The following is a 17,013-nucleotide window of genomic DNA, read 5'->3' as shown; positions in this document are numbered from 1 at the left end:
CAAGTTTAGCTGAGTCTGGAAGGAATCCAGAGAGTGTAATGAGGAGAGAAAGATTCTCAGGAAAATGGACCAGACAGAATGAAAGCTGATGATGGAGTGATGTATCATTCTCAGCCTTCTGAAGTCATTCTTGTTCCCACAGCAATTGATCTTTTACTTGTTGGTGAGAATCAAACTCTGAATCAAGTTCCCCCTCCCCCACCTTTTTGGCTCCTTTACTTAATTTTTTAAAAATTAATCTGTCTCTCTCACTATCATCCCCTGCCTCCTATCACTCAGTCAAAAAAATTTTTTTTTAATCTGAACAATAAAACTCTTAATAAAATATGTGTAGTCTAGCAAAGCAAATTCCCATACAGGCCTTGTCTGAAAAATACATGATTTGTTCTATATGTTAGGTTAATCACCTCCATAGCAGGAGTGGAATGGTGTATGTTTTATCTTCATCCTTTTAGACTTGTGATTTTATCATTGTGTGGATCAGAGTTCTAAAGTCTTGCAAAGTTGATTTTCTCAATAATGTATTTATATAAAATGTTCTCCTGATTCTGCTCACTTCTCTCTGAATTAGTTCACAGAAGTCTTCCATGTTTCTTGTGAAACTGATCATTTTGCCATTTGCCATTTGCCAATTCCAGTTCATTTATATACCATAATTTATTTAGCCATCCCTCAACAGGACAATTTTTCAGTTTCACATTCATCTAGCTACTATAAATGTTTTTCGTTTTTAGGTCCTTTTCCTTTATTATTATCTTTTAAAATTTTTTAGTCTTTTGAGGAATAGACCTAACAATGGTATAACTGGGTCTAAAGATATACATAGTTTGGTAACTTTCTGGAAACAGTTCCAAATTGCTTTCCAGAATAACTGGATCAATTTACAAGTCTACCAACAATATACTAGCTTCTCCCAATAATTGTTATTTTCCTCTTTGTACATTTTTGACAAACTAATGGGTGGGAGACGGAACAACGAGTTGCTTTAATTTGAATTTCTCTAATTATTAGTGATTTACAGCATTTTTTCATATGGTTTCTAATTGGTTTCTAATTGGATGCTTGGCTTCCAGTCTCTATTCTCTCTAACTCATCTTCCACATAGCTGCCAAAATAATCTTCCAAAAATTCAAGTCTGGTCATATTGCCTTTTGGAGTCTCCTCTAGGATAAAATATAAACTCTTCAACTTGGCATTGAACATCCTTCATAATCTTGCTCAGAACTTTCTTTCAATAGGCCATTCAGGCCTTTAATAGTCTAGTCAAATAGGCCTAACAGCTATTCCCTAAAATGAACGTTCGATTTCCCACCTTCACAGGGAAACTGGATTATATGTCCTCTTCATTTTTGTCTCTTAAAATCCCTAGACATTCAGTTCATGGGTCACCTCCAATAGCTTTTTTGAGAACCCCCTTCTCCTCAGTTGTCAATGCTTTTTTTTGTCCTTAGATTAGCATGTATAGATTTGTCTGTTTATATGTTGTATTACTTCAGCAGAATAACATTCATACACAGACTACTTGGGACAAAAATAAGATAACTGATTTTATACAATTTAAACATATAATAAACTTCACAACTTTTTAAATCTTTAAAAAAAACCTTTTAATATGCAATGTCTTCTTTTTTTGCTGAAATCATTTATTTTATGTGATTTAGCACAGAATTTACAAGATTTTGACACAAATTCTTTACTTTTCACATAAAACAACACATAATATTGGCTACTGAGAATATCTTAAGCAAACAGTTAATTTTTTCAAGTATAGCCCATAGGTTTTCCATGGAATTGAAATTAGATGAATTCCCAGGCAATCTGAAGTATGTTTTTCTTCATCTCTTAGAAAAATTTCTTAACCTATTGAGATATGTGGAATAGTTCAAGTTTACATGGTAGTATTCCACCTCCATTTTAGAATATTTGTAATTCTGGAACAATTCTATTTCTCCTTATATCAATATATTTAACTGAGTTCATCATTCTCTCAATGGGGAGCTGACTTGTAGGTTTTCTGGAGGTAAAAATAATATCTCTAAAAGAATTCTGGGATAAATATTTTGCATTGTGATCTGGTGAAGAGATTCAACTTGGACTTCTGATAACAATTTTGATATTGCCTTGAATTAGGTGAGTTTCATTAGTAAAAAGTATCTTTTCCCAATCTTCATTACTGCAGTCTTTGTATTGTAATGACCATGAAAAGCATTTTCCCCCTTTATGTATACCAATAGTTGGTAATTGTTTTTTTTTTTTTTAAACTGAGCTTTTCATCACTGTTCAAACTTCAAGAGGAGAAGAATCAATAACAATCCCAGGTTGCAGCCAGGTCCCTTTAAAGGTTTTTGCTTATTTTCTAGGCATTAATTAGGTTGTTTAGCAATAGCTTGTCAATTCTTGGCATCATTTGAAATTCTGAATTGTTCTTTCTTTTATTCTTGAGCGCTATGTTATATGAAGCCTTGAATGATCCTTAAAAGACTTGACTTGTCCATACTAAAAACTGATGCAATATCTTTAATAAGATATTGTCCTTTTTAAGATCTACATTATTTGCATATATCCTTAGAGTAATATCCATTCTTAAAAACACAGAATAAGAGTTATGAAATGTGTCTGAATGGAATACATTGAGTGAAGACCTCTCATAAGAATGTGGCCTTGATCTATGCTCTAATTGTGACTTCAGACTTTGCAATAACAAGTTGAGATATAACGAAAAGTTGTAGGTCTTCATTTTCCTCTCCTCCCTTCAGACCTCTTAATTAGCATTTAACCATTTAATGGGTAAAGAGTTTGCTATTTACTAGTATTCTTTTGTTTTGGGGATATATTTCCCATTTAGAGTATTAGTCTGGACTCCCTCAGACAATGGGAGAAAAAGCGGGGTGAGGGTGGGATGAAGGTTTCTGGTTAGGGTCCATATAATCTTGTGTTTGTACTTTGTGTTTTGCACTCCTCTATTGACACTCTTTCTGTTGAGAGTTGCCCTTTCTTGCAAGAGATTGTAATAAATTCCTTTTTGGTTTTTACCTTGAGAATATTTGATTTTAATTTGGGTAAGGGTTGCTGTCCCACACATGTTCATGGCAGGAAATCAAAAACTCAATTGACAGAGAAGCAACTAAAGTTGGAGAAAACAACTTAAATCTGGTTTCATCTCTTGAAAGCCTGGTGTTTGAATCATGTATAACAAAATGAAATCATATCAAAATGACTTAAGTCTCAGGTAACTCCCAACCACTATAAACGCCTTAAAGGAATGAACTGCTTTTCATTTTGTCTTTGGATCTCTAGCAGCTAACACAAGGTTTTGAAAATAATGGCACTTTAATAAATAGTTGATACATTGACCTGATATTATATGTAGAATATAATAACTTTGTGGCCAGGGCTGTCCTTCCCCCTTTTTTTGTCTTTGTAAACTAAATGCCTAGCAACACATCTTATATGTGGAGGATACTCAATAAATGTTTGCTGAATTTTAAATGAGTGAATGAATAAGTCTTTGCTCATACATCTTGGAATAAAAGGAAGCTGTGTTCAGATTATAGTTAGGAATTCCTTTCCTATAAACTCTGGGTTGAAAGAGACCACTTATTTGCACCCAAAAATAACTGGGTGAACTGCACAAACCAGGCCAAATATTGCAAAAACAAAACAAAACAAAACCCAACTTAATTAGTTAATCATTCCAAAGGATCTGAAATAATGGCAAAACTTACTAACTTAACCTTGGACTTTATAAAACTTGAGTCTACGCTCTCTCCCATCCCCTTCCCTCATCCCCCACTAATAAAATCAATATAAACTGGTTCAATGCGAGAGAACTAAGACTTACTATGAAAATTATTTTGATCTCTCTGGTCTTCAGACAGGCAGAATAGATAATGATTAGGAAAACAGGTTGGCATAGGCCTACAGGTCAAAGCTTTCCTTCTGATGAGTCCCATATAATCTCAATGAAGTGAAAATAAAAGCAACAGAAGTGATAATATGAAATAAATCTGGGAGACCATACTGATTAGGGACATGGAACAACTATGACATAAAAATCCATCACAGGTAATAGAGATCTGATATTTATTTACGGGAAATAGCTCATGGACTTAATCAACCATGACTAAGCAAGGCAGAGTCAGGTGATTAACAACTTGCTTTTGGGAGACATGACTTTTAAAGCTAAAGAAGGACAAGGAAATAAAGGCCTGATCTAGGGAGTGACAAGAATGTATATTGAGAGATTGAGACTGTCTGAAAGACAGTTGGGGAGAGGGGTAGGAGCACTGAGTTCCCATCAAAGTTGTCTCAAATATGTTAAGCAAGAGTCTCAGAGTTTGAAGAAAAGTTGGATGGATGAAATAGACTCCAGCTTCACGTCATTCTATGCAAACAGGACAGTCTGGAAGAACTGACCCGATTATATGATTATAGGAACAGGATGGGATCATTCCAGGAATTCCTGAGAATAAGCTGGTTTAGGTCACAAGCTGGTTTAGAGTTCCCATCATTTACACCTAGTCTTTCTATGAGGTATACTGATTTTAGAAAATAGGTTACAGTTATTTCTTTTGCCTGGGTACAAATTTACACAAGCATAATGGGCCTTAGAACTCTAACAGAGGAATATATAAAACAAGTAGGGGGAAAAATCACTTGTGCCTCAGCTAATTGTATCTTTTAGATATTTGTTTAGACAAAACTTTATGGAGAATTGTCATAATTCTGTACTCTCACCAGCTAGCATGACCACAAGTTAAAAAGCCTTTCTTGACACCTCATCAAATGCCAGAGAGCACCCAGAACTAAAATAATTAAAGTCTTGCTACCATACCATCATTCCTGGGACACACGGAGAGGTTAGGATTTTGTAAGCAGGATGATGTTAAACAATTCTCTTCTTTTTCTTGGGATGAACCTGGGATATTTTCCACTAAGTAGCTAGATTCCTGGCGTATTGTTCTGTCACCTTCACTGGATCGATGAATGTTCATCCTTGAACTCTGTAACTTGAGTTTCCCACTTGACCAGGAAAAAATCCTAGAAGACAAAAGATTGAATGATTTAGAACTCATATGATTCATAGCTTCCCGTGGTGCATAAAATATGACCTCATATACCTAAAAACTCATGTTTATGCAAGAGAAGTATTTTCCATTGATTTGACATTTTGGTGATCTTATTACAGCAAAGTTGTTGATGTCCACATGCTTCATACTACCCAGGAATGAGGAATTAAATTGTACATTAATTTACACACGACTAAAGGGTTTTGTAAAAGCTCTATGTCTATATAAATATGGCTAATAAGTCTACCAACTTCCTGGCACCAAGGTTGCTCAGTTGACAGAGAACTAGACTCTGCAATTAGGAAGACCTTAGTTCAAATCCTAGCTCAGACTTGACCAGATCTCCTCATCTGTAAAATAGGATAATAAAAACACTCACAATAGCAGTAACCCTTCTGGTGATGATTGTGAGGATGAAATTAGACAATATTTAGAAAGTACTTTGTAAATCTTGAAGTGCTATTGCCTTTTTTCTTTTTTAGCACCTTTACAAACAATTTTCACATAAATAATCCAAATGGTTCCACATTGACACTAAGATGTTTAAACCATTTGAGAATATTAAGGCAATTATTTTTTTCAATATAATATTCCCCCACTCCAGACATAAGTTCAGGTCAGCATATCTGCTCTCAGAAAAATTAAGTTATATTGATGAGATGAGATAGATCATACACAGATAAGTAAATGCAAAGTATTGTCAGAAAAGAGAGGATACTAAAAACTGAGAAGAATCAGGAAAGCTTCACACAAGAGACAGTCTCTGAATTGAATCTTAAAAGAAAGCCAAGCATCCTGAGATATAGAGAAGAGGAAGCTTGAAGGAATTTGTATTTTATTGTAGGGGAAATAGAAAACCACAAACTATTTTTGAGCAGGGCAAATGTCTTAGGAAAATTAATTTGGCCACTGTGGAGATGAGCGTATAGAAGAAAGAAATCCCATTAGTCTAAGCAAATGATAATGAGGGCTGTGACTGGAAAGAAGTTTTGTGTAGACGAAAAAAAAAATGGGTAAGGCTTTGATTGGGAAGATAGTGGTGTTCTAAAAGAAATTAGTGAGTAGAGATGGAACTTTGGGGAAGAAAATGATGAGTCCCATTTTGGATATGTTGAGTAAAATTAAGGAATATTTTGCAAATGTGTGAATCATATTTATATAGAGCTTAATGGACACACAAAGGACACACATGTCCTTAATAACCCTCAACAAACATTTATTGAGCATATACTAGGTACAAAGCATTATAGTACAAGTGGAGAATAAGTTCTAGCATCCCAACATGAGATGAAGATATCTATATGTTCTTGTGATATTTCAGCAAAGCTAAGTCTAAGGGCAGAAAAGGAAGGAAGCCATTTAAGACACACAAAAAATAGTACATAATAAAGGAAACTTTTTAAAATTAAATTTTAAAAATGCACACATTTTTTAATGTCAGAAAATACTTTACATGAAAGTTAGGAATTTATGTTAAGTTGAATAGGCTTATTCTTATTTCCACCTTTTCTCCTCTCCCTGCTTCCCCCAACAGATAGTATAATTTTCAATCTTTTCAAGAAAGCACAAATATTCTTATCTTAGTTTCCAACTCTAGATATCATTAGTAGGTAGGGAAGTATTGTTGTTTGGGAAGAGTGAAAAGAAAAAGGGAGGAAGGAACACAGGATCATATATCTAAAGCTGAAAGGTATATATCAAGTGAATTCATCCAACATCCTTCATCTTAAAGGTAAGAAAATACTTGGAAATCTACCTGCTAAGACAAACCCAGGAATTGTATGAACACAATCACAAAACACTTTTCTCATAAATAAAGTCAGAGCTAAACAATAAGAAAAAAAAAATCAATTGTTCATGGGTAGTCAATATCACCTTAAAAGTAAGGGAGCTTATTAGACTCAGGACCATTAAAGGAAGGTTAATATCATATTGGTAGAAAATGGCATAGGAGGGATTTAAATTCAAATCACAGTACTTCAAGATCAATCTTTCAAGTTCAAATTTTTCAAGCCATGAAAGCTAGTATGCCTTACAAGTATCTTTTAATCTATTTTTTATTTTTAATGTGGTAGCTATAGGATCACTTATTAAATATTATTCTCTCAAAACAGAATTATTTCTGGCCCGAAAATAGAAGATTAGGGTTACAAGATGTAGATGAAAAAAATGTTTTTCCTAAACCATTTATGACTTGAATTACTAAAATTTAAGAGTTAAAAATTCCTCATGCTAAAAATGGAACAAGAACTATATTTAAGAATACTTGAAAACACTTTCCAAAAGCAATTTTAAGTATTCTTAAAAAAATGTTCATATTACTAACTCTGTTAGCAAACCCTTTTCTTTTTAGTGAAAAGAGGGTCTACTGAGATCTGCAAACCACTTAGCACAGTACCTGGCACATAGCAGATATTTACTAAATGCTTATTCCCTTCCCCACAGTGGCTGGCACATTTTGTTGTTCAGCTGTTTCAGTTGTGTGAAGTTTTCTTGGCAAAATTACTGGAGTGGTTTGCCATTTCCTTCTCGAGCTCATTTTACACAAGAGGAAACTAAGGCAAACAGAGGAAAGTGTCTTGCCCAGGATCACACTAAATGTCAAAGGCTGGATTAAAGCTCATGAAGATAAGCCTTTCTAATTCCAGGACAGGCCCTCTATCCACTGTACCACCCAACATCTACCCTTAACACATATTAATTAGATGCTTAATAATTATTTGTCAATTGATCAACTTGGTGAGTGCAGTGACTTATAGAGCAATGCAATCACACACTTATGTAAGAAGAAAAAGGGTCAGGTGACACATTAAAAATGTACCTCTCTCAAGTGAGCTATTCAAAACCTTCTCCAACAGAAGTAGGAAATGTTTCTACCTGATTCTGAGAAATATGAATTGTTTCCATTATGTGGCTGGGTTGCCCTATTATCCACTCATTCTGATACCTCACTCTCTGACATCTTTCAATTTTGAATCCTAGTGGGGCTAAAGAGTGAGAGCTTTACCATAATTACTCCCTCCACACTTCTGAGGATCTTCCTCAGGAATCTTGCAAGTTCCTATCAGTTCTTCCCCTGTATTAGCTCCCAGGGGCTTCCTCACCAAGATGTGGTTATTTTGCCATTTATGATCAGGACAGAGTCCAAAGCTAGTCTTGGCACTCCACCTGGGATAGTTCCATGCTAGCCACGTCACATGCCTCCTGCTGCCTCCTTTCTCCTCCTGTAGATTACTCAAAGGCAAAAACAATCTTTCCTTGGGATCTGCTTCCTTTGAGGTAGATTCTTGGTAGCCTCTGGTTGTCCTGAAGTGATTTCTAGATCAGCTAAAGGCATAAAACATCCCACCATGGAGAGTAAAAGCCTCCCCAATGTCTGAAAAAGTTGGATCTGAGACATATTCTGGATCTGACCATAATATTCTGTCCTGCTGTTCAGACACATTTCCAAATAGAGAGAATTGGGCCTGGGTCTATAAGATACTAAATATCATAGTATAATTGTTGCTTATCCTTTCTATATTAGACCAAAGTTAATCTCCTTTGTTAACTGTTTAATGATCTAGGAATCCTTCATTTTGTCCCAACATCAAATATGAACTAAGGGAATAGCAGCTGCAGGCCCACCCTTAACACTTCTGAATTTTCATAAATTTCAAATTAGTGGAGTCCAAAATAAAGAAGTGCCATATTAGGATCAATATTTAATATATAATAATAATTATTATTATTAGAAACTTTTCATATGGTAAATTCATGACTAATGCAAGAAGGCCCTTAATACAAAGTGAAAATTACCAAGTTCTTGATCAGTTACTGATGATCATCTAAACTATCCTAGGCTATACCAATAGAGGAGTCTTGAAAATACATTCTGAAGGATATATGTTCAAGCATTTTCAATTCATCACTTCTCTGATGAAAGGTAGGTGAAATTACATTTTACTTTACCTCCAACACTTGAGCAAGAAACAAGTGAGATTTGTTTTTGTGTTTTCTTTAGTGTAACAGTGGTTAAAGATCTATACTCATCACACAACTGCGTTATGTCTCATGTCAGCCTTGACCAGAGACTGAAAAAACCAAGGAGAGTGATTATTATTATTATTGCTATTAATATTAATGCCTCGTGCTTTTAGGTTTTGCAAAACTTTTTAGGAACATAATCTCTTCTTATCTTCAGGACAACCCCAAGAGGTAGAAGCTATTATTATTTCTATTTTAAAGACAAGAAAACTGAGGCAGACAGAGCTTACACAACTTGTCCACAGTCATACAGATAGTAAGTCACTATTGAAATCTAAATTATGTCCTGATTATAAATACCAAAACTGTTGAGGGACAAGGGAAGTGTTGCTGGTTGGAAATTAAAATAATCTTGATGCTTTATCTAACATCCATCAAATTAGCAAAAATGGTAAATGACATTAACAGTTAATATTTGAGGAGCTATGAGAAAGCAGGCACATGAAAACATAATTAGTGGAACCACGACTTTGTCCCACCAATACTAGAAATACTAGAAAAGTAACTACACTATTTACCCAGTGACCTTTATTCTGGGCAAGGAGGTCAATAGCAGAAAGAGAAGTCCCATATGATGAAACATTAGTAGCAGAAATGTACAATGGAAAGAACACTGACTCAAAGTCAGAGAACTTGAGCTTATATCCTACCTTTGATATTTTGTATCTGTATAAACTTGGACATGTCACTTAACCCAGAATCCAGTTTCTGAAATGTAAAATGAAAGAATCGGGCTAGATGACCTTTTAAGTCTCCTTTATCTCTATATCTCTGATCTTCTATGGCACAAGAGAAAAAAGGAAGAAAGAGATAAGGAGTAAGGGAGGGAGAAAGAAAAGGAGGGAAAGAAGGAAAGGAAGAAAGAAGGAAGGAAGGAAGGAAGGAAAGAAGGAAGGAACGAAAGGAAGGAAGGAAGGAAGGAAGGAAGGAAGGAAGGAAGGAAAGGAAGGAAGAAGGAAGGAAGGAGGAAGAAGGAAGGAAGGAAGGAAGGAAGGAAGGAAGGGAGGGAGGGAAGGAAGGAAGGAAGGAAAGGAAGGAAGGAAGGAAAGAAGGAAGGAAGGAAGGAAGGAAGGAAGGAAGAAAAAGGAAGGAAGGAAAGGAAGGAAGGAAGGAAGGAAGGAAGGAAGGAAGGAAGGAAGGAAGGAAGGAAGGAAAGGAAGGAAGGAAGGAAGGAAGGAAGGAAGAGAAAGAAGAAAACAGGGAAAGAAGAAAAAAGGAAGGAAGAAAGAAAACAAAAATGATGTGTATGTCTATTGATCAGGCAATGCCAGAACAAAGAAAACAAAAATGATGTGTATGTCTATTGATCAGGCAATGCCAGAACAAACTTGCATTTCTCTTACATTTGTAAGGGAAAATTATTATAACATTTAAAAAATGACAAACATGGAATCCAGAGAAACATGGGAAGATTTGTATGAAGTGATGCAGAACAAATAAGATGGAATCAAGAAAAAAATAAATGGAGACTTTAAAATTACTACAAAGCAATTGAACCTAGAAGTAACTTCAATGACTAATCTTGATTCCATAGAAAAGATGGTAAAATCCACAGGATTTAATAGAATCTCCTTTCACATTCCCTCTCTAAGTTTCCCTCCAACTGTTTTTTACATGATTCCTGACTTTTTCTCCTTCCCCCTCAATTCTGTATTCTTATCCCAGGTTCACGGTTCTAGCCAACAAGCAGAGAGTGAAGAAACATGTTTGAGCTACAAGTAAGCAGGCATCGGAATTGTGAATAAAACCAAGAAGAGCCAGTTAATTGATGAATCATGTAGCTGAAAGACGGAGAGAGCAGGAAGGAGGTTCTAAAGCACAAAAGCTATTGCTAGGTCTGTAAGGTAGGGATCTGGTAGCTAGAACCAAACTCCAACAGCTCCAGGAGGCACAGTGCTGGTTTTGGAGTCAAGAAGATTCAATCTCCATGAGTTCAAATCTAGCCTCAGACTCTGATTAGCTGTGTGACCCTTGGCAAGTGACTTAACCCTCTTTGCTTTAGTTCCTCTTCTATAAAATGATCTGGAGAAGAAAACAGCAAACTACTCAAGTATCTTTGACAAGAAAACCCCCAAAAAGCTCCAAAAAAGATCATGAAGAGTCAGACATGACTCACTAACAATAAAGCAAGATCCAAGGTTGAGTCTTCACTAGGGAAGTTACAGAATGCTAAGCTAGACAAAGGGTTGTGTCAATTTGTGGATATTTTTATGCTCAACCACTTGTAGTCAGCCCCACCTTTCAGTTCTTTCTTAAGTTCCTTCAGCTCCCCAGCTCCAGCTGTCTTCATTGTTCTTTCTCCATAGTAACAGTCCTCAAAATCATCAAAGACATTATTTTCACCACCCTATCCTCCATTTGCTTAACAAAAACCCTAGACTCCTACTCTCTCCCCAACCCATCTCTTTCATGTTCTAAACCTGCCATTGCTAGTACTATATTATATCTGTCTCAGCTATTCTCTTGTATTTCCTGTGAGGTATTTTTATTGTCTGAAATAGATTTTTAATCCCTTAAAAGCAGCAATAAAATATATTCCTTTTTGTTGCCATAGGAAGCTATAGGCCTCTGAAATCAACAGATATTGATAAATATTTCAATAAATATTAACAAATACATTTACTATGTGCAATATGCTAGGTTAAATACTGGAGATAAAAAACATGCAAAAAGACAGAGCTCATAGAGAAGTATAAGGCATGTAAACAAATATCTATACTGTTAAAATGGAATATCCAAAGTGCAGAGGAAAGCTGGTATGTGAGTGGTATGAGATTGAAGGAGGGAGAAATCACCCCTAACTTGGGGAGGCTGGGAAAGGAAAAAAAAGGGAGGGGCTCACTGAAGAAAAGAAGTTAAAAATAAGAGATTCAGAGGTAAAGCCATACCTAGGCTATGGCTCAAAGGAAAAGATTTTAAGAGGTGGAGATAAAAAGTAGATTTGCAATCTGAACATTAAAGAGCAAATCATAAAAAAATTAGAAGAGAAGAATTCATATATTATATATATATATATTCACAGTTATGATTAGGAAACATTCTTAGCTAAATAAAAGAGGAAATTAGAAAATGTTAAATAATTATTGATTATACAAAATTGAAAAGATTCTGTAAAAACAAAATTAATGTATCTAGTAGAAGATAATTTTGATTTGAATGGGAAATTTTTGTTTTATCAAATTTCTCAGATAAACATTTGGATTCAATCATATAGGCAACTAACATATAAATCATATGCACATAAATATATAAAAATTTTAAAAACTTATATCAGTACAAATCATATACATATAAAAAGCACTCCTCATTAGATAAATTGTAAAGGTTATGAACAGAGTTCTCAAAAGAGGAATTTAAAACCATTAATAATCACATGAAAGAACGATCCAAATCATTAATAGCATAATAAATGCAAATCTAAACAGCCCTAATATTTCACTTCACATTCAGCAAACTGGTAAAAATGACAAAAAATAGTCAATGCTGGAGTGGAAATGGGAAAATAGGTACGCACACACACATTGCTGTAGCTGTGAATCAATATAACTATTTTGAAAAACAATATGGAATTATCTAATCTTTTTAACCTAGAGATTTCATTACTAGGCCTATGCTCCAAGGTAGTAATTGATAAAACAAAAGACCCCATATGCACCAAAGTATGTATAGCTACACTTTTTGTATTAACCAAGAACTGGAAACAAAGTCATTGCCATTATCGGAGAATGGACAAACAAATGATGGCACATGAATGTAATGGAACATTACTGTGCTATAAGAAATGATGAACATTATCAATAAAAAAGAGGGAGAAATTACTTAAATGAATTTATGTGGTGAAGTAAGCAGAGCCAAGAAAACAATATACACAATGAGTACAACAACAATATAATTGGAAACAATAACCACAAAATAATAAAAAGTAAATTATGAGGAACAGCATGCCCTGAAGAAAATATATGAGAAGAGACTTCTGTTCACTCCTTTCTAGACATGGGAGGTTCATCAGTGTGGGACTGCGGGGATACACACTCTGATTTTGCTGATTTATTTCTTTTTCTTTTTAAAGATTTATTTATTTATAGGATAGTTCTTTAGGAGGGAAAAAAAGGATAGGGAAATTAGTGCCACATAAAAACAAAAGCTATCAATACAAATTTATTTAAATATAAAAAAGGAAGAGATGATTGTATAGGGGTAGAAGAAAGGAGAAGTAAGAGAGAATCAAACTCAGAGGGTGAGAGACAGACACACACACAGAGACAGAGGGAGAAACAGAAAGAGAGGGACAGGAGGAAAGGAAAAGAGGGAAAGAGAGAGAAAGGAAGAGAGGGAGAGCAATAGAGCGGTAGAAAGGGAAGCTGTGGGAGAGAGGGAGAAGAGAAGAGAGGGAGAGATCAAGACCAGTCTGATTGGAGTATGGAGTGCACAAAGGGAAGTTATATGCAGTAAATCTTTAATTCTTATTATTTATACACACACTATAATGTGTGTGTATGTGTGTGTATACATACATATATACATATATAGATATATATAGAGAGAGTATGTGAGAGAGATACAATCTATACATACATACAATGTGAACTATGTTTCCCTGTCAAGAAGAAGCCCATCTGGCAACTATCAGATATAACCAATTCCCAGACTATCCTGTTGGTATAGAATGATTATAGAAATAGAACTCCTTTGTCTATCCCTCAAACCTCTGTACATCTTTAAACAATCTTTGAGATATTGATTAGCATAACTTTACACAGCTCTGGCACCTGGTCTGCCAGGTACATTCCATCTGGCTCCTTGATTCCCCCACCTTTGAGCTCCCTGGCATTTCCTTTCCTCCCTCCCTTTTGAGTTCAGACCTTAACTCCTGGGAAATCCCCAAGGTTGTATTTTCCCTATAAAAGACCTGCTTATGAAGATCTTTGCTAAGCCCTTTTCAGGACTAAGCTCACTTTCTCTCCCTCATAGTGTTTTCCCTTTAATGCACCTTTCTCCTTACTCTAGCTAGCTCTGAATAGTCTAACTTGCCAATCAATGGCTTTCTCTTGCCTCATAGAGTACTTCCTTTCTCTTGATTAATTGTGAGTTCCCCAGGGGAATTTGTCTCTTCCTTGCTAACTATATGCTATCCCAACTCTATTACATATTTGCCACTCATGTGGCAAATTTTTTATTTTGTCTATAAATGCTTCTTCTAAATAAATCTTCCTTTTGGCAAAGAGAATGATTATTGTGAATTTGTCACATGGTTATTTCAAACTAGGTACTATTATCTCAACCTCATCATTTGGTGCTCAAAGCCCATGGCCTTCTTCTTGCCAAAAGTAAGAAACTGATGTGGACTGAGATCTTTTGGGAAGAAATGATCTTTGGGGTGAGCCCTGGGATTGTCCCCCTTCTGAGAGATGTTCCTGGGTCTCAGGGCCTCTAGCAGAGACCCACTCTTTGGGGAGCCCAGTTGGATGGTCTCAATCAGTTGGCAATCTTGGCCAGGGACATGATCACCCCCTCTATTAAGTTGAAGATTAGTCTGAAACCACTCCCAGTAGCTCAAACTTCAAAATAAGTGATCTCTTTTCAATTGGAGATCTAGGCCCGAGGCATTGTCAACATCGAGTGAATCTCATTCAATTTTGAATTGAAGCCCCAAGCCTCAGACAGCTAATAAAAGACAACTCTGAATTCAGAATGTTCACAGAAGTCCTAAATAGGACCTTGCCCACTGTTGAAGATATCTTCTCAGTGTAACCCACACTTTGCTGTATTCCTTGTCCACTAAGAAGTCTGTTTTCCTAGCCAGCTGGCTTCTCAGTGCCAATAAATCCCTTTTTGCCACACAGATTTCAGGTTTGCGAATTCTTTCATATAGGACCTGTGCCTCTGGCCAGAGGGGATCTCCCACCCCAATTCTCACACCTCATCATTTACACCTCATCAAAATGAATTTCCCAATAATTTTCCTACCCACAGGTGTGCTGTGACCTGGAGGCTAGCAAACATTTGGTGCTCTGAAACCCACTGGCCTTCTCCTTCATTTGAAAGTAAGGGGATCTCTCCCCTCTCCCCCTTTCTAAGTATTATTTTATTCAGTAGCAGAGTCCTTGGTGAATTCTTAGGGTTGTTTTTCTCCAAGGCTCACTTGGCAAAAACTGGGGGCTATGTGATCAAACTTATTGAGATCAAGTTTTGCCATTTCTGGTGTGGACCCCACTTTCTGGGACCCTGGATCTGTGGGCATTGGCTAAGAGGATGGGATTGGAGTGGGAGAGGCCACTGGAGTATAGGATTACGGTTTTGGCTTTCTAGGGTTGTTTTCACTCCCCAAACATTGAAAAGGGAAAATTTTGGAACATCTGGCCAGTTAAAATTTAAAACATTCCTATCCTCCTCTCAATTAACTAGAGTTGGCCTAATTGTGCAAAACATATAGATGAATTAACATAACTAAAAGCCCTCAGTGATCTGGCTGAAAAGCAGCAGAAAGACACTTTTAGAGGGAAGGCACTATGAGGGGGAAGGGAATGACCTCACAATGCATTCTGGAAAAGACTTAGCAAAGATTATCAGAAGCAGATCCTTTATAGAGGAAATATAGCTCTGAGGGTTTTCCAGGTATAAAGGTGCAAATTCAAACAGGGAAGGAGGGCCAAGAATTTGAGGAAGTGCCAGTGAGTCCAAAGGTGGGAGAAATCAAGGAGCAAGATTGAATGCACCAGGCAGACCTGTCTAAATATATGCTAATCAATATCTCGAAGGTTGTTTAAAAATACACAGAGGTTTGAGGGATGGACAAAGGAGTTATTCTAACAATCACTCTATACAAATAAGATAGTCTGGATATTGTTTATATCTGGTAATTTCCAGATGGGCTTCTTCCTGATAAGGGAAGATTGTTCCCAGCACATATACATATATATGTACATTCACCTCTAAATCTGTGTGAATATGTTCACTGCAAGTCTAAAAATATTAAATAATTATTTCTGAGCGTACATTTATTTTTAGCATGAAATACAAATAATCTGTAGACATCAAAATCCATTTTCCCCTTCTTATTTGCATTTTATTTCCCTGAAAAGGCCATGATTTTTTGGCTATTTTTGCCTCAGCCAAACTAGGAAAAAAATTAGTTGAATATCCTTTCTCTGACTTGTCCAAATATTCTAGATAGGTACGTAAAACAGAACCTTAATTGCATCTGACTAGTGCATTGATAAGAATCAATATAAGAATCAATCAATTATTAGATTCTTATATAGTGTTAGCCAAGTAAAGCAATGATGCAAAGAACAATCTTATGAAATACGATTGTGCCATATAGAAATGAGAGGGAAGACTTATATGAATTGATGCAAGTGAAGTGAGCAGAACCAGGAGCAGATTGTATGTAGTAACAATAAAACTGTATGATTTTCAACTGTGAATGACTTGGCTATTCTCAGTAATACATATCTCAGTAACACAGTCATTTAAGACAATTCCAAAAAACTTGTGCTGAAAAAGGCTATCCATCTCTAGAGACAGAATTGTTGCAGTCTAAATGCAGATCAGAGTATACTTTTTAAAGCTTTCTTTATTTTTCTTTTTTGGGAGGGAGTCTGATTTCTTTTGCAACAAGGCTAATATGGAAATGTTTTGCATAACTGCATATTGTAATCTGTAGTAAATTGCTTCCTTTCTGGAACTCAATTTTTAAAAAGCAATATGAAATTTTGTTTTTTATATATAGTTTAAAAATAATAATAGCTTTTTAAAAACCAACAAACCATTTTAGTTAGCAAAGAGTCTGAAAGCTACAATCTGACAGGAGTTGAATTAGCCTCTGAGGTGCCTTCCAAATGTTGAGAGATTTTATAGTTCCCTTTCTTACTTCCACATTCTGGCTTCCCAGTCAGTTGAAATCTCATCTTCTGCA

General features: G+C 35.7%; 1 protein-coding gene across 1 annotated transcript in view; it reads right to left on the bottom strand.

The window, feature by feature from the left end:
- KCTD20 (potassium channel tetramerization domain containing 20) overlaps window positions 1-17,013 on the bottom strand; it is a 77,781-nt gene that overhangs the window by 31,913 nt on the left and 28,855 nt on the right. Inside the window, exon 2 of the mRNA XM_051996653.1 lies at window positions 4,835-5,040. Coding sequence (XP_051852613.1) covers window positions 4,835-4,994 — 160 coding nt within the window. The 5' untranslated portion in view covers window positions 4,995-5,040. The remainder of the gene's footprint in view (window positions 1-4,834; window positions 5,041-17,013) is intronic.

Source organism: Antechinus flavipes, chromosome 4, assembly GCF_016432865.1.
Source record: "Antechinus flavipes isolate AdamAnt ecotype Samford, QLD, Australia chromosome 4, AdamAnt_v2, whole genome shotgun sequence".
Taxonomy (NCBI): Eukaryota; Metazoa; Chordata; class Mammalia; order Dasyuromorphia; family Dasyuridae; genus Antechinus; species Antechinus flavipes.
This window is presented reverse-complemented; position numbering and strand designations above follow the sequence as displayed.